This window comes from Siphateles boraxobius, unplaced genomic scaffold, assembly GCF_051911475.1.
Source record: "Siphateles boraxobius isolate OS27281-9 unplaced genomic scaffold, OSU_SipBor_1 115, whole genome shotgun sequence".
Taxonomy (NCBI): domain Eukaryota; kingdom Metazoa; phylum Chordata; class Actinopteri; order Cypriniformes; family Leuciscidae; genus Siphateles; species Siphateles boraxobius.
Genome location: NW_027508717.1, coordinates 174254 through 199915, shown reverse-complemented (window position 1 = coordinate 199915; position 25662 = coordinate 174254). Strand labels below are relative to the sequence as shown.

The 25662-nt window shown below is 39.0% G+C and overlaps 2 protein-coding genes across 5 annotated transcripts in view; both read left to right on the top strand.

Annotated features, from left to right (window-relative positions):
• fdft1 (farnesyl-diphosphate farnesyltransferase 1) overlaps positions 1-8798 on the top strand; it is a 22504-nt gene extending 13706 nt beyond the window's left edge. For 2 of the 4 annotated variants that reach the window (XM_077200001.1, XM_077199981.1), the window contains 3 exons: positions 709-885; positions 3082-3234; positions 6805-7264. In XM_077200001.1, coding sequence (XP_077056116.1) covers positions 709-885; positions 3082-3234; positions 6805-7026 — 552 coding nt within the window. In that variant the 3' untranslated portion in view covers positions 7027-7264. Of the gene's footprint in view, positions 1-708; positions 886-3081; positions 3235-6804; positions 7265-8656 lie in introns of those variants that run through there. The other 2 variants (XM_077199993.1, XM_077199986.1) reach the window with 2 other exon arrangements.
• ctsbb (cathepsin Bb) lies at positions 8726-25662 on the top strand. The gene is made up of 10 exons (XM_077200005.1): positions 8726-8809; positions 9887-10010; positions 10675-10760; positions 11954-12068; positions 13442-13557; positions 21544-21629; positions 22502-22645; positions 22717-22833; positions 23047-23175; positions 25443-25662. Exons 1-10 carry the CDS (start codon positions 8802-8804, stop codon positions 25517-25519), a joined length of 1002 nt encoding a protein of 333 aa, XP_077056120.1. The 5' UTR covers positions 8726-8801; the 3' UTR covers positions 25520-25662.

The following is a 25662-nucleotide window of genomic DNA, read 5'->3' as shown; positions in this document are numbered from 1 at the left end:
TTACAATAAAAAAAATCTCCCTTTATATCACTCTATATTAGGGGTTTAACGATACCCTCATGTCACGATTCGATACATCTCATGATACGATATTATTGCGATAATTCAAGACATATGATAAAAGGTTCACAGAAAATGTATTGTTGATTTAAATGCTAAATTTGATATTTCATTGTCGGTGTAAATGAATAGACTTGGACTTGGTGCTGAAAACCCAATGCACAGGACAATAGAGACACCAGAATAACAATATTCATGATTCTGAAGCTGAAAATACAGAATTATTTTAGACGAATATGCTTTCACTAGATATATTTAAAATAATGTAGGCCACTTTTTACTAGTATCATCAGATATGTGGCATTATCAGGACCCACAAATATCCGCACATTGCATTATTATTTATTATATTCAACATTATATTTAGTAGTTTAATGTAGTACTGACACTAAAACTCTGTAAACTAGAATTTTTTTCTCACACAGAAAATTTCATTTTGGGTGAACTATCCGCAATACATATTTTCACTATCCACGATGCATATTGATGTATTTTTGTATTGGGATATACAGTGACATGATATATTGTTACACCCCTACTGTGTATGGTAAAGGAACTTGCTGTTAACCAGCAGATTTACCGTAGCATTTTTACAGTTTTTTACCGTTTAAACGTGACTCATTATTGATGGCTGTTTCTGTGCTGCAGGCCTGGAGTCAGTTTGCGTCCCGTCTGGAGGATTTTGCCCAGCCTCAAAACCTGAGCTCTGCCCTGTCCTGCCTCAACCTGCTGGTGACCGACGCCCTTCGCCACGTCCCTGATGTCATCGCGTACCTGTCCCGCCTCCGCAACCAGAGCGTCTTCAACTTCTGTGCCATTCCTCAGGTGAGACGCTTCATTCCTGACTCTAATCAGCCCTGTTTTCCGCTGAACACTGAACATACATCTGTTTATGTCGAGTTTAATGCCGTTTATAAACAAACACAGGGATAGTGAGTACATCTTACAATACATTATCTAATGCTATAAGGGTGCGGATTTATAGAAATTAACATAGAAATTGCACACAGATGAATGTGCGGTTTTTAAATTGAATGTGCATTGCCGTATTGCCGTTCACACAGAATGCATTTGTTTTCCGCTTGAAGTTGTTAAGTAAATGTGAAACTAAAAATGCTAAAAACTGAAATAAAATAGAATATAAAAAAATTATTTCAGATAAATGCAACAATTTAAATTTACATTTATTTTAACTTAAAAAAGCAAAACTTAAATAAATTAATTTTAAAAAAAATTGATTTTTTTTAAAAAAACTACAACTAATAAAATAAATAAAAATAACAAAAACGCAAACAAATTTATTTAAACAAACTAAAATCAAAATAGAATATAAAAAACGTAAACTTATTTAAATTGCAAAGTGTCAAATATTTGTTTAGTTTAGACTGATGTGCTGAAATTGCTGATATAATAAACATGAATAAAATCAAAATAGTCATTAAACTTTTTTATATAATAAAATTAAAGGAACATTTAAAAATAAAAACAAATTCAAAATATTAATAAATACAAAGATAGTATAGTAATGAAGTTACAGTATGGCACTAAAATAACTAGTGATGCACCGATGTGAAAATTGTGGCCGATACCGATATTATATTGCTGTTATGGCCGATACCGATATTTACCGATGTCGATATCTCTGTATAGAAAACACAGTTTTATGATGATCAAATAAAGAGCTATTTCCACTTCCACAAGTTTTTAACACTTTTTTTTTTAACTTTTGTAATTTATTTTCACAAATGACTGATATTGGGCACCTTTACCTGTGTGCAAAATATGTCATGAGATTTTCAGAAGAAAAAAACTAAATATTTATATAAATATACATTTTTATAAAGGATACAAGTGTGTCCTGAATTCACACTATGAATAAGCCAACCCTGGCTTATTCATAGTGTGAATAAGCCCTTATGATAACCCTTAAAATGTAAGCAATATTAACCCTATTAGACTCGCTATGATAAAAATGGCGTCACATGTATAAACAAGAAGTTGAAGTAGTGAGAATAGTAGAGAATATGAACAAAATGACGGAGTATGTTTTTATGTTTCCACTGTTCGATCGCGCCCGCGCCTCTCTCTCTCACACACACACACACACACACACGCGCGCGCGCGCCACACACGAACACTCCAGCATTGCCATCTTGACATCGCAGTCACAGAGCTTCAGAGCTAAGGCAGGGCTACAGATTAGGTGTCCCTAAAGAACTGTATCTAGTAGTTCCGCATTGTAATGGATTTGCTTTCTCATCGGTTGTTTGACATGGATTTTAACCAGGGTTCAACAACAGGTAGGCTTTAAATTACAACATTCCTGCTGCTGGTGTATAATGGGTGTGTCGTACGCCTCTAACTTACCAACTCGCGTAGTTTCAAGTCAGTGGACTGTCATTGACAAGCGAGAGCTAGCCTTTTATTTCAGTTGTAGCCTACATGTAGCCTTGTATTACGGGCTGTGAATTAAGAGATGTGTAAAAAATTGACCATATCGGCGGCCGATATATCGTGCACCACTAAAAATAACACAAATGGACGTCTTTTGGGCCATGCATGTAAATAACACGATATGCGCTTTATGAATATTGTGATTTTACATTTGTTACAGAATACAGTGGTTTTACTACATATTTGCTTCCACTTTATTTTCAACTGTCCACTTTAGACATTCTACTAACTATAAGTAATTTTGCAACTACGTGTCAACTAACTCTCATTAGAGTATTAATAGACTGTTAGGTGTTATGGTTCGGGTTAGTAGAATAAGTTGACTTGTAGTTGTAAAGTTACTCATAGTCAGTAGAATATCTGTTGGGGATCATCACAATAAATAGTTATCAGATATTTATCAGACAGTCTACTAATACTCTAATGAGAGTTAGTTGACATGTAGTTGCAAAGTTACTTATAGTTAGTAGAATGTCTAAAATGGACTATCGAAATGAAGTGTTTCCATATATTTTTGCAAGCTGTGAATGTGTAAGCATGTTCTGTTGGTGTTGTTCCTCCGGCCAGGTGATGGCGATAGCGACTCTGTCTGCGTGCTACAACAATCCTCAGGTGTTCCAGGGTGTGGTGAAGATCCGGAAGGGCCAGGCGGTGACGCTCATGATGCAGGCCACAAACATGGGCGCCGTTCAGAGCATCATCGCACAGTACAGTGAGGAGGTGCGTACTTTAGTTATCCTTCTGTGTCTATTTATTTAAATGCTTTAATCTGATTGGTTGACAAACGTTATAAGGTGTGCAATTATTTTCAGGGAAACGCACGGCTAAAGTAGTTCCAGACATGTCTTGACCGCATTCCATATCACTTCGCGTAGTTGACTGTAATAACGGAAAATAGGATACAATTCATAACAAGAAAAAACATGCCGCCCCATGCGCTTGATCTGCAATTTTCGATGTCTAAGGGCCGTTACATAGTCAACACATCGGTACGCATACGCGTCCACAAGGCTACTCATCGCTACGCCATTATGCGTCGATGCGTAGCCAAATGTGTCGTCCTAGTTTTTGATATGCGACGCAGCGATGCACGCAATACTATGCGTTGTCGGTGGGGGCGACATTGCAAGTATTGTACATTAATTAAATTATTATGTTTACAGAAGAAGGTTTGAATACAATAGAGTGACGAAATTATGACGTCACTTTGTAGGACAACTCGGAAGTTAGCGGTGCACGGGTTCCCTCGATCGAAAAGCTATGCATTTTCCCCATAGACTTTTGGAAAATCGCAGAAAATAAGATCTGTGTTCAACAAAGAGTTGTGACCCTTACACGTTCTGTCTATCAAGATAATCTTTACAAGTTAATCCAAAATGTATACATTTTGAAGCCTATATAAAGTTTAAAAAACCACAAGCAGGTTATAACTGGTGTGTTTTATGTCATAGATCAAAACGTGAAAATATTTAGAGGTTTTGTTAACCACAGACCTTATTTCAGGCGATTTAGCAAAAACCCATTCAAAAAACCCATAGACTTTAGGGCGAGGGAACCGGAGGGAACTCACTTCCGCACAAAGTGACGTCATTACTTCGGCACTCTATGGCGGGCGAAGAGGAAAATTTATGCGAGCTTGTACGTATAGATCCGCATTTATATGACCAAATTATATTGATAACATTTTGGCGCCGACATCCCAAAGTCCTGGAAATGTCTCTCCTCGTCCAGGCTTCGCATGGGAAGCACCAGAGACACAATCTCCCCATCCTGATCTCTTCTTCGGTTTAAAGGGCGAAATCACCACCGCCTAACTTTGTCTCTGCGCTGCCTTTTAGTTGCCGCCGATGTAAAATCAGCAATATGCACTCCTCTTCAGTTGCCATTTTGATCTGAATATGACGTGACCCGACTCTACTACCCCCTGTTGCGTGAGCGGTGTATTGCATTCACGCATCGCCCCTGACGCTTGCGTCCACTATTTAGACCAGCCTTTCTCAAACTTTTTTCAGTCAGGGCACCTTTCAAAAGTGCATAAAATCTCAAGGCACCCCAGTGTAAAATATAATTTAAAAACACTGCATAACCCAAATGTAAATGCAAATGTCCTGTTTATTTAGACAGAACAGTAATGAACAGAGCATAATACGAACTGTAAATAACAATAACAATAATAATAACAACTTTATAGCACCTTTAAAAACACAGGTTTGCAAAGTAATTTACAAAATAATTAATCAGAGACACAAATGCCATAAAACTGTAAGAGGTGGACCGCCCAATACAAGAACCCAACAACAAATCCAGACCAGGAGAACTAAAATGAAGTGCAGGATGCAGTTAAAATAAAATAAAAAGGGGCAGACATGAAAAATATATATATACAATACGATAAGAAAAAGATGCATGTTAAAAAATGCACCAGAGATAAGCAGGAATGTTTTTCCATATAGTGCTTGTTTTCATCCGTGCCATGCGCATGCACACACACCCACATACACATACACCCACACACACAAACAATAATCCACAACGAGAGAGGGAGAAAGATCTACATGCGCGCATGCAGCGCGCATACGCGCTCACACAAGCCAGGGGTGGGGGTGACCACAATCAATGAGAGACGAGAGCCTGGTGCGACGCACACAGCCGCCCTATCCTGGCAGGGATGGATGAGAGGCAGACACGGAGCTCCTGGTCCACAGTCCTCAGTCGCTCCCTGTACTTGTTCTTGATGTACGTCAGGCTTGAAAAGCTCAGTTCGCACAGATAAGTTGTGGAGAAGGGTAGCAAAATAGCAAAATGGGTGCTCGAGCCCCTGCCCCATTTAAAAATAAATTAAAAGTGCCCTTCTCAAACATATATCAATGATAATATTGTGGTCAATAAAAAAAAAATTGTATTTGCTTATAATTAACATGACAATGTGTACAAAACTAAAGTGGCCTAAATTCACGTTTATTTTTACGTTTCTGTCAGTCTGAGGTGTTGTTGCTATAACGCGTTGCTATGGGTTGCGTCACTTGCGTCAAGTTGTGTGTGTGTCTTGCACGGATTTTTATGGTTAATTTTATATATATATATTTATCTAAAATGAATTTACAATTTTATTAATACGTTCATATGTTTAAAAAGAAGAAGAATGTATTTATGTAAACTCAAATATATTTATGAAATGTCAGATTTTTTTTTTTTTTTTAGCCTACGTAATTTTTTGGCGGCACCCCTGACACAGTCAGGGGGCACCCCAGTGTGCCGCGGCACCCACTTTGAGAAAGGCTGATTTAGACTGAAAGGGAGCGCGTCGCTAGCATTGCTTGCTCGCCCTGCTCGCGCTGACTATGTAACAGCCCTTACTTCACAATCAATGGAAATATGCAGTTTCATTTTAATACATAAAGTATATAGTCCTATCTATGATCAGTAGAACATTCAACTGAATATATAAATAAATTGATAGTCCTGCTGCATAGGTTTTCGTAATTAGTGCAGATAATATAACAAATAAATAATTATTGATAAGCCTACTTTCAAGAGATTCGGGAAAAAAAATAACTAATTAAACATTTTTTAATAAACTGCAGCAATTAACATTTAGTCAGAACCTCTAATAATTTACGTTATTTTGTTTAGAAATAATCATGGAAGAATCTTGATCTCCATTTAAAATGTATCCAGAATCGTGCAACTCTAATATATTTATAAATTAGAGTTGCACGATTCTGAATTCGTTTTCATTATGTTACCGTGCGTTCACACGGAAACAGTGCGTTCACGCTCTCGCCGCACTGCCGCCGACGCCGTGGAAAGATTCGTGGACGCTCTGATGCTCTGACGTAGATCGAATGCTTGGTGTTTTTTAAAACTTTATTTAAAGGGACCGCAAAGCAAACAAGGACGTCGATCGTTATTTTTGCAGAAAATTGATCGATGGAAAGAACTTAACAATTACAGTGACATGTTTGCGAACGAAATAAACCAATTAAAAGCCATGTGTGTGGTGTGACTTTTGTGTTCATGGTTAAGTTATATTCTAATATTACATTCCCGCAGAAATAAATTGTATTAGCGTGAAAAGCTTGCCTATGAATAGTGTTGTGCACCTTCTTATTAAATCCATCAATGAATTCCGGCCACTTTGACGCTCTCGCCGGCGGCGGTGTGAACGCACAGTTATAGTTATGATATTAAATGTTTAATATGTATCTGCCATGTAAGAGCCAGTGATGCTGATATGGCAATAATCTCTAATACTACTATTAATCCTGTAATCCCATTCTTCCCCCACAGATCCTGCAGAAAGTCTCCATCACGGATCCGTCCCGGGAACAAACGCTGTGTGTTCTGAATCTGATCCGTGAGAAGAGTGTGTCCCGAGCAGCGCTGACGCCCCGAGCGCATCACATCTCTCCGGTGTGTGTGTCGGCAGCGATGATCCTGGCGGCCCTCAGCTGGCAGTACCTGAACGCCACAGCGGGGCCAGCAGGGGGCGCCGACATGCAGGGACACTGACACACACACACACACACACACACACACACACACACTGCCCAAACAAGAGGACTGGGGAAAAAAAAGGGCTTGAGTTCGGGAGTCCGAGCTTGTTTTCTGTTAAGGTGAATCTCACAAACACAAGTCCAGGTCGTGTTTCACCTCATCATCAAGTGAGGGAAAAGATTTTGCATTAAGAAAATTAAGCCTATTACAATTTTTCACTAATAAAATTAAAACGGTTAGCATTTAAAAAAAATGTTTTTAAAAAGACAAGAAAAATATATATATTATAAATGAAAATATAAATTATATATATATATATAAATGCATAAATATAAATTACATTTATACAAATATACTACATATACGCACATGCATATACTTAAAATATAAATTAAGATATATATGTATGCGTGTGTATATGTAGTTTTTATAAATGTAATTTATACTTATAAATGATTATTATATATATAAATATATATGTAAATGAAAAAAAACAGGGATTGTATATATTTAAGCTATATATGACCATGCATACAAATTATTTATATACTGTGTGTGTGTATATATATTTATATATATATATATATATATATATATATATATATATATAAAATGTTCATGTATTTTATAACTTGTTTGTAAAATATAAATAATCTATAGATCTATATCAATAAAGTTATAATATATATGTACAGTGTATAGTATAAATCATATAAATGGTCATATATAGCAAAAATGTGTTTTTTCATCTGTTTTTGGGATGAAATATGATCTGCAGATTTTGAGATTCATCCGTTTGCAGTAAACGCATCTCTGACGGCCGTGATTATGCATTCGAGACTCTCAGATATGTTATTTACTGTGACACTGAGGATTTGGTGGATTTCCTGTATTTTGGAAAAACATTTTCATTGCGATATAAAATTGATAATCTGTAATTAAGACGGATTGGTTTTGTATTTTAATTACATGCAGACTTTCAAGCGGTTGCATTCTGAGGATTACAAACCCTTCATCACACGAAACCTGTCTCGTTTCACCACAAAATCAAAGAAAAAAGACTAATTTTTGGACTATTATATTTACTTGCGTTGCAAAGTATTAAAATGCATTATTTTCATTGCACATTTTCTCACTGCTGATTTTCTCAGTTGTTAGATTTATATGAAAAAAAATGAAAAAAATTAATAATAATGATGAATATAATGTCAGTCTTAATGGTCCAATGATACTTCCCCCTCTTGATTATGAGTGAAAGTGACCCAGACGTGGTTTCGACAGGTTTGATGTGGTTTTGAAGAGTGTCGCTCTTTATGAGATCGTGCGTGTGTGTGTGTGTGTCTGGTTTTGCTCATGAATTGGTCCTCTTTTAGTGGGTCAGTTTGAATCTTCATTCAGTCACTGCGAACGAACCAAATCTGTGACTGTAAAGTGTCCTTAACATACAGCTTTTATGTGGAAAAGCTTGTACACACCAACATTCAGTTCATTTAGCATTGCTATGTAATGTGGGAGTTTGGTTTGTAAATAAATTTAGAGATGATAAATAAATGAACGTTTCATTTGATTCCTTGATGCATATTTGAGAGTGTGTGTGTGTGTGTGTGATGTCCACCTGCAGACGTAAACACTTTCTCTGCTCTAGACCTTTGCTTGTCTTGTGACGGCTGCTGAAGCACCTGACAGTCGCTCACATGATGTTTTACTGAACCAGGGCTTTTAACGGATCGAATCTCACATCTTGTGGCTTTTGTGAATCTTCAGCTTGAGAGACAGAGGAACAGAAACTGATGCTCAGGTAAAGTCAGTTTTCACAATATTAGGGATTTAATATCTTGAATGGTTTGAAATAATGTGGCATGAAATATTGTGACATTTTAACTGAGATGTTTTTATGTGAGAGTAGCATAATTGTTTAAAAAGTAATTTTTATAGGCTAGAGAGTGTTAATAAAATATTTTGATGATGTAACAAGTTTTAATCTAAATAAGTTCACAATGATTGTATGTATTTATGTAAACGCATTCATTTAAATGATATCTGATTTAAATATATATTTTTCTTTTATTCACATATTTAATTGCAACGAAATTGTTACTATTGTACAAATTGTGATTATTTTTATATAGATTGTAAGTCTGTTTAAAGATTTTATGTAATTTAAATGTTTTTTAATGAATAATGTATTGAGTTTTGGTTAATCAAATATTGCAATGTTTTTATTAAAACAATTCAGAAGAATAAGTTTGTGTTTTATTTTTTCACTTAGATTTTATCTCATTTAAATATATTTTATATTTTTAATTATTAACGGTCTTAATTTTTTATTAGTCTATTTATATTTGTTGTTCAAATGAATATTAAAAAACATGGTTAGTCAAATATTGCAATGAAATTGTAACAAGTTTAAATAAAAAAATAAAAATAATACTTATTTTAATTTCATGTAATTTAAATATTAAAAGTAATAGTCTACATTTTTATTAGTCTCATTTTGACATTTGTATTATAAGTTTTCATTTAAAAATAAAATTACAAAATAATTATTTTACGTTCTATTTTAATTTAGATTTTACCTAATTTAAATATATTTTAATTAATAACTTAAATTTTATTTGTCTTTATTTGTCTTTTTTATTCATATAAATATTACAGACGATGGTTAATCAAATATTAAAATATTACAATGAAATTAAAACAAGTTTTAATAAAAAAAAACTCAAAATAAGTATTTTAATTTTATTTATTAGATTTGATCTAATTTAAATAGGCTTATGTTTCATATTTTTAATTATTATTGTAATTTTTTCTTCACTTGAATATGAAATGCTATAATAAAAAAAAAGACAGTAATAACTCTTCTGTATTTCCTCAGGATGTGGTGTGTGTGTGTCGTGTGTGTGTGTGCTCTGCTGTCCGTCACCTGTGGCCGCCCACATCTCTCCACGGGGTCACATGACATGATCAACATCATCAACACCGCCCAGACCACGTGGACGGTAGGAGGTTTTTATTTTTTTTTTTTATAATATACTGGGTTTTTTTTATTGCATTTTTTTTTTACACTTACACAACAATGTACATCAAATGTCTGTAACAACACATAATCTTTGGAAGTCAGAGTTAACAATACTCCCTGCTCCCATTTTTCCTTTTCTATCTTCAATCCGAGGTCGTGTGTGTGTGTGTGTGTGTGTGTGTGTGTGTGTGTGTGTGTGTGTGTGTGTGTGTGTGTGTGTGTGTGTGTGTGTGTGTGTGTGTGTGTGTGTGTACAGATAACATTCTACATTACATTCTTTCTTTCTTTTACTTTTTTATTAATACAGAACATTCAACAAAACACAGTTAGACGATACCATCAATACATAAATCAGAAAGTAGGATGTACGTGTGATTATGTGAAGTGTGTGTAGAATTGTGTTGAGTATGTGTATATCTCTATTATAAGTTTTGTAATATATATGTAGAACAATGCTTATGTGTATATATATTTATATATAAGAGGCTAATCCGGCTCACATGGCTAATCTAGATGTGTGTGTGACTCTGAGAAGCTAATAATAACATGTTATATAAACCAGAGATGTGTCCCAGTGACGGTACGAGGGTTTTCTGCTGTGTTTGATGGACTGATGCACATGTTCATCCTTCTCTCTTTCTCAGGCGGGTGTGAATTTCCAGAAAGTGCCGTCAGGATTTGAGAAGTCTCTGTGCGGGACCGTGATGAAGGGCCCTCGACTGCCTGACACGTGAGCCTCACACACTCAGAGCTGTCTCTCAGACCAGTTTATGATTTAGCATCACTTCAGGAAATGAATTCTGTTACGAAACAGCAATTAATCTGCATGCTAATATTCTGTGATTGGTGTTTATCTGTAAAGTTCAGTCGGTTGAAAAGCATCTGCCACATTCATGAGGGTAAAGGTGTGTTAACATTTGCATTTTTATTTACATCTAAATTTTACACACACACACACACACACACACACACACACACACACACACACACACACACACACACACACACACACACACACACACACACACACAGTCCTTTTAATGGAAATAAAGCTGTATCTCACAGACATGGTTAATACGCTCTAAAATAAAATATATTAATAATTAAATAAAGTCATTAAAAACTAAATTCTTATTATGGTATGAAAAAATAAAGATACATAATTTACATTTTAAAGTACTAATATATTATGGTAATATTTATTTGTATTGATTTGCACTACAATAATATTCATAAATAAATAACAATGAGAAATGACAAAAATTGCACTACATAAGATAAATAAATTATTTGTTTTTTAATTGCACTATGGTACATAAATAACAATGATGATAATGACAAAAATTGCACTACAATAGATAAATAACAATGAGAAATAATTACAAGAATTGCACTGAAATAAATCAACAAATATATAATGAGAAATAATGATGACAAATTGCACTACAATAAATAAATAAATCACAACAATGAGAAATTGACAAAAATCACACTGCATAAAATAAATAACAATGATAAATAATAAGAAAATTGCACTACAATAAATCAACAACAATGAGAAATAATGACAAAAAATGACCTACATTAAATAATAATGAGAATTTAGGGGGTAAATGTGCACCATTGTCACGCAAAATAATAATGTCACATTGAAAGAATGCTCTTAAAAATGGACTTAACTTTCTTAATGTAAAACATATTTCTTAATTACTTCTACATTTATCCAGAGCGACTTGCAAAAGCAGTTAGCCAAAGAACCAACAGTATTCGAAACATACAATGCCAGGATTATCAGACAAAAAACCAAAGTACAATGTTTTTTGTGGAAAGTGGTTTTGAAAGGGTTTAATATCTGCATAAAATGTTATTTAGCATAAAGAACAGATTTCCTCAGTGTGTGTGTGTGTGTGTGTGTGTTTGCAGGGTGAAACACGCCGTCGACGTGAATCTTCCGGTCAGTTTCGACCCGCGGGTCGAGTGGCCGTTCTGTAAAAGCCTCGGACAGATCCGGGATCAGGGATCCTGCGGCTCCTGCTGGGTAAATACCCGTGTGTGTGTGACGTGTGTGTGTGTGTGTGTGTGAGGCTACATCTACATTAATCCAGATACATTTGAAAATGGCGTTTTCGTTTAAAAACTCACACTAGCGTTTTCAGGCGTTTCAGTGTGGATGAGAAACTTTTGTAAAACGCCTGAAAACACTAAAATCCCCTTTACAGCGCATGTGTAAACCCTCACAGAAGCTCACTGAGATGATACAGACGTCAAAATACATCATAAAGTTATCGCGCAAGATGATTTTATTTCGCAATAAAATAAAATTAGCTGACGCAGGACAGAAAATGTGAGTCAATTTTCTGTCATCTTTGCAGGACTGTGATACGAAGAGTGTGCAAAGTAACATATTTTAGCAACTGTGTGAAAGTGAACAGCACATAACAGGCACAATACTGGTATACACATGAATATATATTTGTACAATATGCATCACATGACCTAAATACAGTCCACAACAGTGTTGGGGTGAAACTCAGTCATTACAAGTAACTTGAGTTATGTAATCAAATTACTTTTTCAAGTAACTAGTAAACTATCGCATTACTTTTTCAATTTACAACAAAATATCGAAGTTACTTTTTCACATTTATTGACTGACAGCTCATGTTGAGAGAAATAAATTGAGGACGTGTGTGTGTGTGTGTGTGTGTGTGTGTGTGTGTGTGTGTGTGTGTGTGTGTGTGTGTGTGTGTGTGTGTGTGTGTGTGTGTGTGTGTGTGTGTGTGTGTGTGTGTGTGTGTGTGTAAACATGGTTATTGTAGTTGTGGACTAAATATGAACATGCATTTGCTCATCTCACTTGCACAAAAACATTCAGTATTTCTCAAAATGAATAAAAACAGTAAAATACAATCTCAGAATTTTTACGCAAAACTTTTATAATTAACTATATTAAATTACACAAATATACTGTATGTATTTAATCTCACTTTATTAACCAATGTCTTTGCTGCGGACCTTCAATGATCTAATTCAACCATACTAATAAGTATTAATTAATTATAATAATATAAAGTATTAATAATTTACTTTAGATTAGATCTGGAAATAAGAGGTTTGTTTGAGCGGCGCCCTCTACTGTACAGGAGTAAATATGCATTTCCTTCAGCCTGAGGCTTATTCACTTCACTTTTGGTGTGAAAGGGCCTCAACATTTGCCAATATCATAACTTTTTATGTTGTTATTAAAAAACAAACAAGCAAGCCCAGCCCATGTGAGAAAAAGTAATGCAAAAGTAACGTAACGCATTACTTTTTCCCACTTTTTCTTATTTCTCATTATTTATTTCTTGTAGTGCAATGCCATTATTTTTGTTTGTTATGTATTACTTGATGTGTTGTGTGTGTGTGCAGGCGTTCGGTGCGGCTGAAGCCATCTCTGACCGGATCTGCATCCACAGTAAAGGAATGGTTTCTGTGGAGATCTCGGCTGAAGATCTGCTGTCCTGCTGTGAGGAGTGCGGCTTCGGGTGTGTGTCGTCAACAACACACACACTGTTAAATAGCTTCAGTTATGGTTATAAATATGGTTATAGTTATAGTCAGGGTTTGAAGTTAACACCCGCCAACCCATCAAATGCGGGTAATAATCAACTGTGGCGGGAAACGCTGTCAAATCACGAGCTAATTTAGCGAGTTACTTATATTTACTCACTTTGCTGGGGAAGTTTGTGTAATTTAAATCTGCGCTGATTTAGCACGAATACTCGAGAGTCATCATGATATATTAAATACAGTGTATTGTGCAGAATCTGCTCATATCTGGCTTGCTTGAACACACACTTCACTACGCAACAAATAGCGGCGCGCTTGTTCATTTGCATTGAAGCAACAGCGAAGATTAAAAAGCATTTGGTGAACAGAAAAGACATTAATATTTTCCAGCATAATGTTTTTGATGTTCTGTGTACAGTATTGATCTGTCCACATACAACACATGTTTATGATGATGAGGATGAAAGCGGAAAAGAGGAGAACTAGTAGAAGTTCTGAATGGCCGGTAACTTAAAAATGTATTAGCCAAATTGGCCGGTGAGTGAAAAAGTTATTTTCAAATCCTGGTTATGGTTATAGTTATTAGTTATAGTTATGGTTATAGATGGCTATGGTTATAGTTGTGGTTATAGTTATACTTATGGCTATAGTTATGGTTATAGTTATGGTTATGGTTATAGTTGTGGTTATGGTTATAGTTATGGTTATAGATGGCTATGGTTATAGTTATGGTTATAGTTATGGTTATGTTATGGTTATAGTTATAGTTATAGTTATGGTTATAGTTATGGTTATGTTATGGTTATGGTTATGGTTATAGTTATGGTTATGGTTATAGTTGTGGTTATGGTTATAGTTATGGTTATAGATGGCTATGGTTATAGTTGTGGTTATGGTTATACTTATGGTTATAGATGGCTATGGTTATAGTTGTGGTTATGGTTATACTTATGGTTATAGTTATAGTTATGGTTATTTTATGGTTATAGTTATAGTTATGGTTATAGTTATGGTTATAGTTATGGTTATGTTATGGTTATAGTTATGGTTATAGATGGTTATTTTTTATAGTTGTGGTTATGGTTATGGTTAAAGTTATAGTTGTGGTTATAGTTATGGTTATAGTTGTGGTTATGTTTATAGTTATGGTTATAGTTATATTTACGGTTATGGTTATGCTTATAGTTGTGGTTATGGTTATAGTTATAGTAATGGTTATAGTTATGGTTAAAGTTATGGTTATGGTTGTGGTTATAGTTATGGTTATAGTTGTGGTTATAGTTATGGTTATAGTTATAGTTATAGTTATGCTTATAGTTGTGGTTATTTTTCCCTTTCGAGAGGTCTCTCCTATTGCGTAAGTAGCTTACGCTATGGGAAAACTCCTTTTTTTTAAAACAAGACGGGCGTTGCCAAGAGCTATATATTGGGTGCCCCGTCATGAGAGTTCTTTAGATTTAATCTCCTTCAGCGAACACCTTCTTCGCTGAATCCTCCGGATTTTTGAAAGCCTTCGCCGCCGTGGAAAAGTATACCAGCGCAATTGCTACGAGGACGTCGGCATCTTCAGCCGCCTTCGAACGCCATCCTACTGAGCCATCCGGCGCGCTACACACGCAAGTATTTACATCTGTTCGCCCCGCGACATTTGTAAAAGAGCAAATTTCTGAGGCGTTGTTTCAAATGCCTTCCTGCGCGTCGTGCAGAGACCTTCTTCCGGACCGGGATCGTCACATAATCTGCGCTCGCTGCCTGGGCCGGGACCACGTAGAAGCTGCTTTGACCAAGGGCGGATGCCCGGAATGTGACGACCTGGGTCTCTCCGCACTGCGGGCTCGCTTCGCCGCTTTTGCCGCGAGCGAGCCCATCGCCGACACCCCTCTGTTTGAGCCGCATGTTAAGAAAAAGCGCCGCTCACAGAGGCTTCCTGAACCTGAGCTCAGTGACGTCACGCCGAGCCAGTCTCCGCGTGCTTCACCGCCGCTCTTGTCTTCCCAACCGCCGGTTCAGTTCACTCAGCCGGACCCACACCCCTCTAGCAGAGCGGTGTGCCTTGTGACTTTCGGCGCGTCCGAGGACGATGGGGGAGTAGATGACTCTTTGTCCATCGACGCTGCATCTGACGACTGGCCGGGCTCCACTTTCGACCCCGCCCCGTCGACGCTAACTAACACGAGTGGGAGCACCTCTATGGATACAGAGATTGACCGCATCCTCTCGAAGGCCGTGGAGGACCTCGGGCTCGATTGGTCTTCTCCCGAAGAACCAACCCGAAGCCGACTGGACGAGTGGTTTCTGCAGGGGCTCCAGCAGGCCCCTCGGCAAAGGCCTTCTCCTTTCTTCCCGGAAGTTCACGACGAACTCACCAAGTCATGGTAAGCCCCTCACTCTGCGCGTCTGAAGCCTTCTTTTTCTTCGTCGCTCTCCTCTGTGGACGGCGCGAAGGAAAGAGGCTACGAGGGAACGCCGCCCCTAGAGGAGGCCGTGGCCAATCATATCTGCCCGCCCTCCACCACCGGATGGAAAGCCAAGGCTTCCCACCCCTCGAAGCCCTGCCGCACTACTTCGGCTCTCGCTGGTCGCGCCTACGCCGCCGCGGGCCAAGCTGCATCAGCGCTTCACTCAATGGCGGTACTTCAAGTGTTCCAAGCCAAACTTCTCCGCTCCCTGGACGAGTCTGGCCCCGAACCCGGAGCCTTCAAGGACCTACGCAGACGCAGGCCTGCGCGACTGACATAGCCCTGCGAGCCACGAAGGCCACCGCCCAGTCTATTGGCCGCGCCATGCCTAATTTGACTGCTCTCGAGCGCCATTTGTGGCTGACTCTGACGGAGATGAAGGACGCGGATAAGGCCCCGTTTCTCGACGCGCCTATCTCCACCAGCGGGCTGTTTGGACCGACAGTTAAAGGTTTCACCGAACGCTTCACTGAGGCCCAGAACGCTTCACAAGCTATGCGCCATTTCCTGCCTAAACGCTCCAGCTCATCGCAGAGCAGACAGAGGCCGCCACAGCCACAGCGGGCTAGAGCAGCCCCCACCGCCTCTTAGCCTGCGCCTCAGACTGACGCTTGACGCCGCTCGCGCTCCCACAACCACAAGCCGCCTCCTGAGCGACGGGGTCCTCGGCCCAAGATTGTGCTGAACCCTGAGCCTCGAAAGCCTTCCTAGCCACAGGAATGAGAAGAGAGAGTGCGTGTCTCGCAAAAGCCAGACCACTCTCTCTGCAAAATCTCAAACATTACCCAGTCCCAGTACAGGCGGCTGGAAATGTCTATACAGCAGTCAATGGGCCAGTCATAGAGCTCGCTCACATGCAAACAAACACCGTTTTTACGGCGACACACAGAAAACACAAAGAGAGATTATAAAAGTGACGCGTGTGCCTACCACTGTCTATGCACCCCCACTTATAAACACTGTCACTACAGTGTCAAACACAACCTCAGCTCAGGCTGCGAGTCTTACAGACATAGCGCGCGCTGTTGTAATCACACACGCGCCCATTCACTCAGCTGCTCAGCGCGCGCCCGCGCCTCTGAGAGCTACGAGCTCAGGCGATTCGCTGGCCGGGTCCCTACGTCACAGCGGCCCGCCCCTAGCCTGTATTCAGCCCATATCTGTACACGCAGCGGCATGGGAAAACATTCCAGATATGCCGAAATGGGTGTTGAATATAATAAAGCACAGATACTCGCTCCAGTTCGCTCACAGACCACCACGTTTCACGACTGTGGTCGAAACGAAAGTGAGAAAGGAGTGTTCGCATGTTCTACGCACGAGGTGCGCAAATTAATAGAAAAGGGCGCTGTGGAAACTGTTTCCCCCTCTATGAGCGGGGCAGGTTTTTACAGCCGCTATTTTCTCGTCCCGAAAAAGGATGGCGGTCTCCGCCCCATCCTAGATCTCAGACACCTGAACAAAGCACTAATGATTCGCTCGTTCAGAATGTTAACAACCAAACATATCCTCGCGCAAGTACGCCCAGGAGATTGGTTTCTCTCAGTGGATCTGAAAGATGCTTACTTTCACATTCCAATAGCGCCTCATCACAGGCCTTTTCTGAGATTCGCTTTCGAGGGACAGTCTTACCAGTACACAGTACTTCCGTTCGGCCTGTCCCTGGCTCCCCGTACATTCACGAAATGTATGGATGCAGCACTTTCCCCCTTGAGACGAAGGGGAGTGCGAATACTGAATTATCTTGACGATTGGCTGGTCCTAGCACAATCGGAGAGTCAGTTAATAACACACAGATCTTGGATTATCAGCCATCTAGAATGCCTGGGTCTAAGAATCTATTTTCCAAAAAGTATACTATCTCCCAGCCAGAAGATTTCTTTCCTGGGAATAGTTCTAGACTCGATGCAAATGACAGCTCGTCTCTCATCAGAGCGCACGCTCACCATCCGGCGCCTTGCAACATCATTCAGGGCGGGCGCTCGCGCCCCCGTCAAGCGGTTTCAGAGGATGCTGGGTCTCATGGCCTCAGCATCGGCCGTACTCCAGCTAGGATTGTTGCATATGCGTCCTCTCCAACGCTGGCTCAAGAGCCGCGTCCCTGCTCACGCGTGGCGTTCGGGCCACATTTTAATCAGAGCGAACCACGGCTGTATAAAAGCCCTGACGCACTGGAAAGCCGCCGACTGGTACCAGTCAGGCGTGAGTCTGGGTGTGAACACAAGGAGAAAGATGATCACAACAGATGCCTCCAAAATAGGTTGGGGGGCCCTTTACGAGGGCAGGCCTGTCTCCGGCTTTTGGTCAAACCCGGAGAAGCGCCTACACATAAACTGTCTGGAGATGAAAGCGGTCGCTTTGGCTCTCAGAGCCCTGCTTCCACATCTAAAAAACGAACACGTCCTGGTCCGAACGGACAACATGACGGTAGTGTCGTACATAAATCGCCAGGGTGGACTCAGGTCGAGCTCCATGCATTCAATGGCCAGGAGACTCATCTTATGGTCCCAGCACAACTTGCGCTCGCTGAGAGCAGCGCATGTGCCAGGCGCGCTGAACCAAGGGGCAGACATGCTATCCAGAGACAAGATTCTCCCAGGAGAATAGGCTCTCAACCCGCTGACGATTCAGTGGTTATGGAAAATCTTTGGCGAGGCGGAGGTCGACCTCTTCGCCTCCAAGGAGAATGCACACTGCTCTCTTTTCTTCACGAAAAGCACGGACGCGCTCGCCCAGAGCTGGCCGAGCCGCCCCTTATATGCTTTTCCCCCGATCGAGATACTGCCACAGGTCATCAGTCGGGTCAGAGAGGAGAAAAACGCAGTGCTCCTGATAGCCCCACTCTGGAAGAACCAAACATGGTTTCCAGAATTGATGCAAATGCAATCTGCACCACGGCCGATTCCACTGAGACCAGACCTCCTCAGTCAGGCCAGCGGGATGATATTTCATCCCCGCCCCGATCTGTGGGCCCTTCATGCATGGCCCCTCAACGGGTTCCCAGGAACCTCACGAGTGGAGCGCTAAAAACCATCGCTGAGGCGCGGGCGCCTTCCACGAGACGCTTATATGCCCAGAAATGGAAAGTGTTCAGTGACTGGTGTAACGCCGAGGGCCTGAACCCTGAAACATGCGAGATTACGAACAAACTCCCTTTTCTACAAGGGCTTCTGGAGGCGGGCCGCACCCCCTCCACGCTCAAAGTATATGTGGCGGCCATCACAGCGTCACACGACCCTGTGATGGAACGTCCATTGGGTAGAAACGACCTAATTATTCGTTTCCTAAGGGGCGCTAGGAGGATAAACCCTTCACGCCCCCCTCAGTGCCGATCTGGGACCTAGCTACTGTCCTTGACGCCCTTAAAGGGCCCCCGTTCGAACCACTCCGAACCGTGCACCTTAAGCAGCTCTCGCTCAAAACTGCGCTCTTGCTGGCACTCGCCTCGGTCAAGAGAGTGGGTGATCTGCACGCGCTTTCGGCAAGCGCTGCCTGCTTGGAATTCGGACCTAACGACTGCAGGGTCGTCCTTAGGCCAAAACATGGGTATATTCCTAAAGTGCTCACCACTCCCTTCAGAGCACAGGTTATCTCCCTAACTGCGCTATCGTCTCCAGCAGACGAACACGACGCTAACCTACTCTGCCCCGTTAGGGCTCTCGGAGTGTATTTGGAGCGTTCTGCCCTATTCAGACAGACAGAACAACTGTTTGTATGCTTTGGCGGCCGTACGAAGGGTTCCGCCGTTTCAAAGCAGAGAATCTCTCACTGGATAGTTGAGGCTATAGCTCTGGCTTATGAAGCCAAGGGACTTCAATGCCCCTGGGGAGTCAAAGCACACTCCACCAGGAGTGTGGCTTCTTCCTGGGCGTGGTCGAGCGGGATACCGATCGAGGATATTTGTGCGGCGGCAGGCTGGGCCTTACCGTCCACATTTATCAGGTTTTACAACCTACAGGTCCCGACATTGCATTCCAAGGTACTATCAGCATGATGCTAGTAGAACTATCAGTTCATATCTAGATTATGTATGTGCTTGTGTCACACTGAGCGCCTTCTAGCCGCTCTTTACTTTTTTCCCACATATACAGCTCGCCTCTGCCGGCTAGTTGGATAATAACTTTGCTTTTTAGCTCAGGCACCTGCCTCTGGCTATCATAAGGCGAAGTTCAGCACGCACGGCGTTTTGCATGGTGTTCCCATAGCGTAAGCTACTTACGCAATAGGAGAGACCTCTCGAAAGGGAACGACTCGGTTACTAACGTAACCTCGGTTCCCTGAGAGGAGGGAATGAGTATTGCGTAAGCTGCCGTGCTTGTGCTTGGTTAGTTCGCTTCAGTCGTTTTAACCTAAAGAACTCTCATGACGGGGCGCCCAATATATAGCTCTTGGCCACGCCCGTCTGTCTCACACCCGTCTCACGCCCGAACTCCTTCACTCATTGCTGTCTGCTGTGCAGCTGCAATGCGTTTTACATAAAGACTTCAATATTCTCGAGAAAAGGAGTTTTCCCATAGCGTAAGCTACTTACGCAATACTCGTTCCCTCCTCTCAGGGAACCGAGGTTACGTTAGTAACGAGTCGTTATGGTTATAGGTGGTTATAGTTAAATTTATAGTTATGGTTATAGCTGTGGTTATGGTTATAGTTATGGTTATAGTTATGGTTAAAGTTATGGTTATAGTTGTGGTTATAGTTATGGTTATAGTTATGGTTATAGTTGTGGTTATAGTTATGGTTATAGTTATAGTTATGGTTACGGTTATAGTTAAAGTTATAGTTATGCTTATAGTTGTGGTTATAGTTATGGTTATAGTATGGTTATAGTTATGGTTATAGATATAGTTATGGCTATAGTTAAAGTTATGCTTATAGTTGTGGTTATAATTATGGTTATGGTTATAGATGGTTATAGTTATAGTTAAAGTTATAGTTATAGTTATGGTTATGGTTATGGTTATAGTTATGGTTATAGATGGCTATGGTTATAGTTATATTTATGGTTATAGATGGTTATGGTTATAGTTATGGTTATAGTTATGGTTACGGTTATAGATGGTTATGGTTATAGTTATTATAGTTATAGTTAAAGTTATAGTTATGGTTATAGTTATGGTTATGGTTATAGTTATGGTTATAGTTATAGTTGTGGTTACGGTTATGGTTATGGGTATAGTTATGGTTATAGTTATGGTTATAGTTATGGTTATAGATGGCTATGGTTATAGTTATATTTATTGTTATAGATGGTTATGGTTATAGTTATGGTTATAGTTGGTTATGGTTATAGTTATGGTTATGGTTATAGTTTATGGTTATGGTTATAGATGGTTATGGTTATAGATGGTTATGGTTATAGTTATGTTTATAGATAGTTATGTTATGGTTATAGTTATGGTTATAGTTGTGGTTTTGGTTATAGTTATAGTTATGGTTTGTGGTGTGAACAGGGCTTTTCGGGAACATCTGAGTAGAAACACCTGTAACTGTATTGATTCTCAGGTGTTCTGGAGGTTATCCGGCAGAAGCGTGGGATTACTGGACTAAATCCGGCCTGGTGACCGGAGGACTTTATGGATCCAATGTGGGTGAGTGTGGATCTTTACAGTACAATAATTAAGAATAAATGTACTGAAGCTCATCAAAGACAAATGAATATCTTCATTCTGCTGGATTTACATTAGTTTTACATTACAGTTTATTTTGTCAAATCTGCAATGGTGCATGGTGGCATGAACATTATGATAAATATCTCCTTTTGTGTTCTGCAAAACAAAGTGTGACATGAAAATCACAAGTAGCCTATAAAACTATGAAACTTTGGTACAATAATATGGTTTAACAGAATATTGAAATAAATAAATAAAAATATATTAAAAACATAACTTTAAAACAAACAAAAATAATAAATAAAATAACAAAATATTACAATTAAACAAAATAATATATGTTTTTAATAAATAATAAAATGCCAAACATTTAATTGATTAAAATTAAACAAAAATAATACAATAAAATATTACAATGAATGAAAAATAACAAAATATTAAAATTAAACAAACATAATAAAATTAAAAAATTAAAATAAATAGAAAATGAATAAATAAAATTAAACTTTGAAATAAAAAATAAAATAAAAAACAAACAAAAAAAATATAATAAAATACAATAAAATTTATGAGAAATAAAACAAAATTATAGAATATTAAAATAAATATCAAATTAATTAAATTAAACTGAATAAAATAAATAATGCATTACAATAAAATAAATATTAAAATAAATAAAAATATAACAAAATAACAAAACATTATAATTAAATAAAATAATAAAATTAAATGTTAAAATACATTTTAAAATTATATAAAAACATTCAAATAAATACAATAAAATAAAACAAAACAAAAAAATACTACAAATAAAATAAATGAGTTTGTGAGGTCTTTCTGCACACGTCTAGGCTGCAGACCGTACAGCATCCCCCCTTGTGAGCATCATGTGAACGGCTCGCGTCCGCCGTGTTCAGGAGAGCAACACACACCGCAGTGTAAAGCCGCCTGTATCCCGCAGTACAGCGTCCCCTACACACACGACAAACACTTCGGTGAGTTTCCACGGCTTCATCCTGTCTTTACGCTCGAGTAACTCTGCTTGACTGACTCTGTGCCCCTGCAGGATATAAAGCGTATAACCTTCCCTCGGACCAGCAGCAGATCATGACTGAACTCTACAGCAACGGCCCGGTGGAAGCGGCCTTCACCGTCTATGAGGACTTCCTGCTCTACAAGACCGGTCAGAAAACACACGCTTTTAAGGGATAGTTATCATGTATAGATGCACTTTTATCATGGATAGATGCTCTTTTTATCATATGAATGTCATATACACTAGGATGTCTTCGGGGTGAGTAAATCATGGGCTAATGTTCATGTTTGGGTGAACTATCCCTTTCGTGTTTTTAATCATCACCTGCAGAGCTTCTCAGTGATTGTGTTGATCTCTCAGGCGTTTACCAGCACGTGACCGGGTCTGCCCTGGGAGGCCATGCGGTGAAGATCCTGGGCTGGGGAGAGGAGAAGGGAACGCCGTTCTGGCTCGTGGCGAACTCCTGGAACACCGACTGGGGAGACAGCGGTGAGACTGAGCCGGACACAAACCGGATCAACTCCGGACTCATGTTGATGATGATGCACACTGCTGCATTTTTATTATAATAATGTGTAGAATAATTATATTTTAAGAAACTAGTTTCTGATATTAAATATTGTGGAAATTATGATATTTTATATATATATATATACTCACCTAAAGGATTATTAGGAAAACCTGTTCAATTTCTCATTAATGCAATTATCTAATCAACCAATCACATGGCAGTTGCTTCAATGCATTTAGGGGTGTGGTCCAGGTCAAGACAATCTCCTGAACTCCAAACTGAATGTCAGAATGGGAAAGAAAGGTGATTTAAGCAATTTTTGAGCGTGGCATGGTTGTTGGTGCCAGACGGGCCGATCTGAGTATTTCACAATCTGCTCAGTTACTGGAATTTTCACGCACAACCATTTCTAGGGTTTACAAAGAATGGTGTGAAAAGGGAAACACATCCAGTATGCGGCAGTCCTGTGGGCGAAAATGCCTTGTTGATGCTAGAGGTCAGAGGAGAATGGGCCGACTGATTCAAGCTGATAGAAGAGCAACTTTGACTGAAATAACCACTCATTACAACCGAGGTATGCAGCAAAGCATTTGTGAAGCCACAACACGCACAACCTTGAGGCGGATGGGCTACAACAGCAGAAGACCCCACCGGGTACCACTCATCTCCACTACAAATAGGAAAAAGAGGCTACAATTTGCAAGAGCTCACCAAAATTGGACAGTTGAAGACTTGGAAAAAAAAGTTGCCTGGTCTGATGAGTCTCGATTTCTGTTGAGACATTCAGATGGTAGAGTCAGAATTTGGCGTAAACAGAATGAGAACATGGATCCATCATGCCTTGTTTACCACTGTGCAGGCTGGTGGCGGTGGTGTAATGGTGTGGGGGATGTTTTCCTTGGCACACTTTAAGCCCCTTAGTGCCAATTGGGCATCGTTTAAATGCCACGGCCTACCTGAGCATTGTTTCTGACCATGTCCATCCCTCTATGGCCACCATGTACCCATCCTCTGATGGCTACTTCCAGCAGGATAATGCACCATGTCACAAAGCTCGAATCATTTCAAAATGGTTTCTTGAACATGACAATGAGTTCACTGTACTAAAATGGCCCCCACAGTCACCAGATCTCAACCCAATAGAGCATCTTTGGGATGTGGTGGAACGGGAGCTTCGTGTCCTGGATGTGCATCCCACAAATCTCCATCAACTGCAAGATGCTATCCTATCAATATGGGCCAACATTTCTAAAGAATGCTTTCAGCACCTTGTTGAATCAATGCCACGTAGAATTAAGGCAGTTCTGAAGGCGAAAGGGGGTCAAACACAGTATTAGTATGGTGTTCCTAATAATCCTTTAGGTGAGGGTATATGTGTATACATATACATTATATATATATGTAATATTACAACTATGTATAATAATTATAATTTATAATAATTACAATAATTTATTATTTAAAAATACATGAATGTAATTATTATGAATGATAATGATTTACATTATTTTAATATTACATATTTTATATAGTTTCATAAATATAATTTATTATTAAAACTGTATAATAATTATCATTTATAATAATTACCATAATTTATTATTTAAAAATACATTAATATAATTATTATGAGTATAATGATTATACATTACTTTAATATTGCATATATATATATGGTAGGTATAATGTTTTCATTTTTGGAAGTTCTTTCACTTAAGGAAACAATTTGAAGTGTCTTTTTTAAAAAGAGACTAACCGTAGGTCTAAACTAAGCATTCATGAATTACAATCGTTTAAGTTTGTATTTAAATGCATTTTCACGTCTATGTTCAAAAAGGAGGTTAAGACATTTCTCCTTAAAGTTCCCCTGTTGTCAATAATTGTATCCCTTAAAACTCATGTTTGATCACCAAAATGGCATATTTAAACCTTTTTTTCCTTGAAAACATTTCTTCATGCCTTTAAATAACTTGATTGTAACTCGACACCCTTGGCTCATTAAGTATTCGTAGTTCTATGAATATGCAAATGGACCACCTCCACTCACTATATATATATATTGCATATTTTATGTAATAGTTTCATATCCTTTAAGAAACTAGTTTCTGATGTAATATTTTGTGGAAATGATTGATTTTTTTTAGCATTATTATAAAATAATGATCATTTATAATAATTTCCGAACTTTATTATTGTAAAAGTGAGATTTGACCTGCAGGGATGGTGTTTGTTTTGTCTTTCGCAGGTTATTTTAAGATGGTGAGGGGCCGTGATGAGTGTGGCATTGAGAGTGAGATGGTGGCTGGTGTTCCTCAGCTCTGAACCTTCATCACTGCTTCAAATCAGCTCAACACCTGCATTTACATCATCATTTCACTGGAAGACATAAACGGAAATAAAACTGTATCTGTGTGTCATTGTCATGGTTAATGCATTCTAAAATAAAATACAACAATTGATTAAAA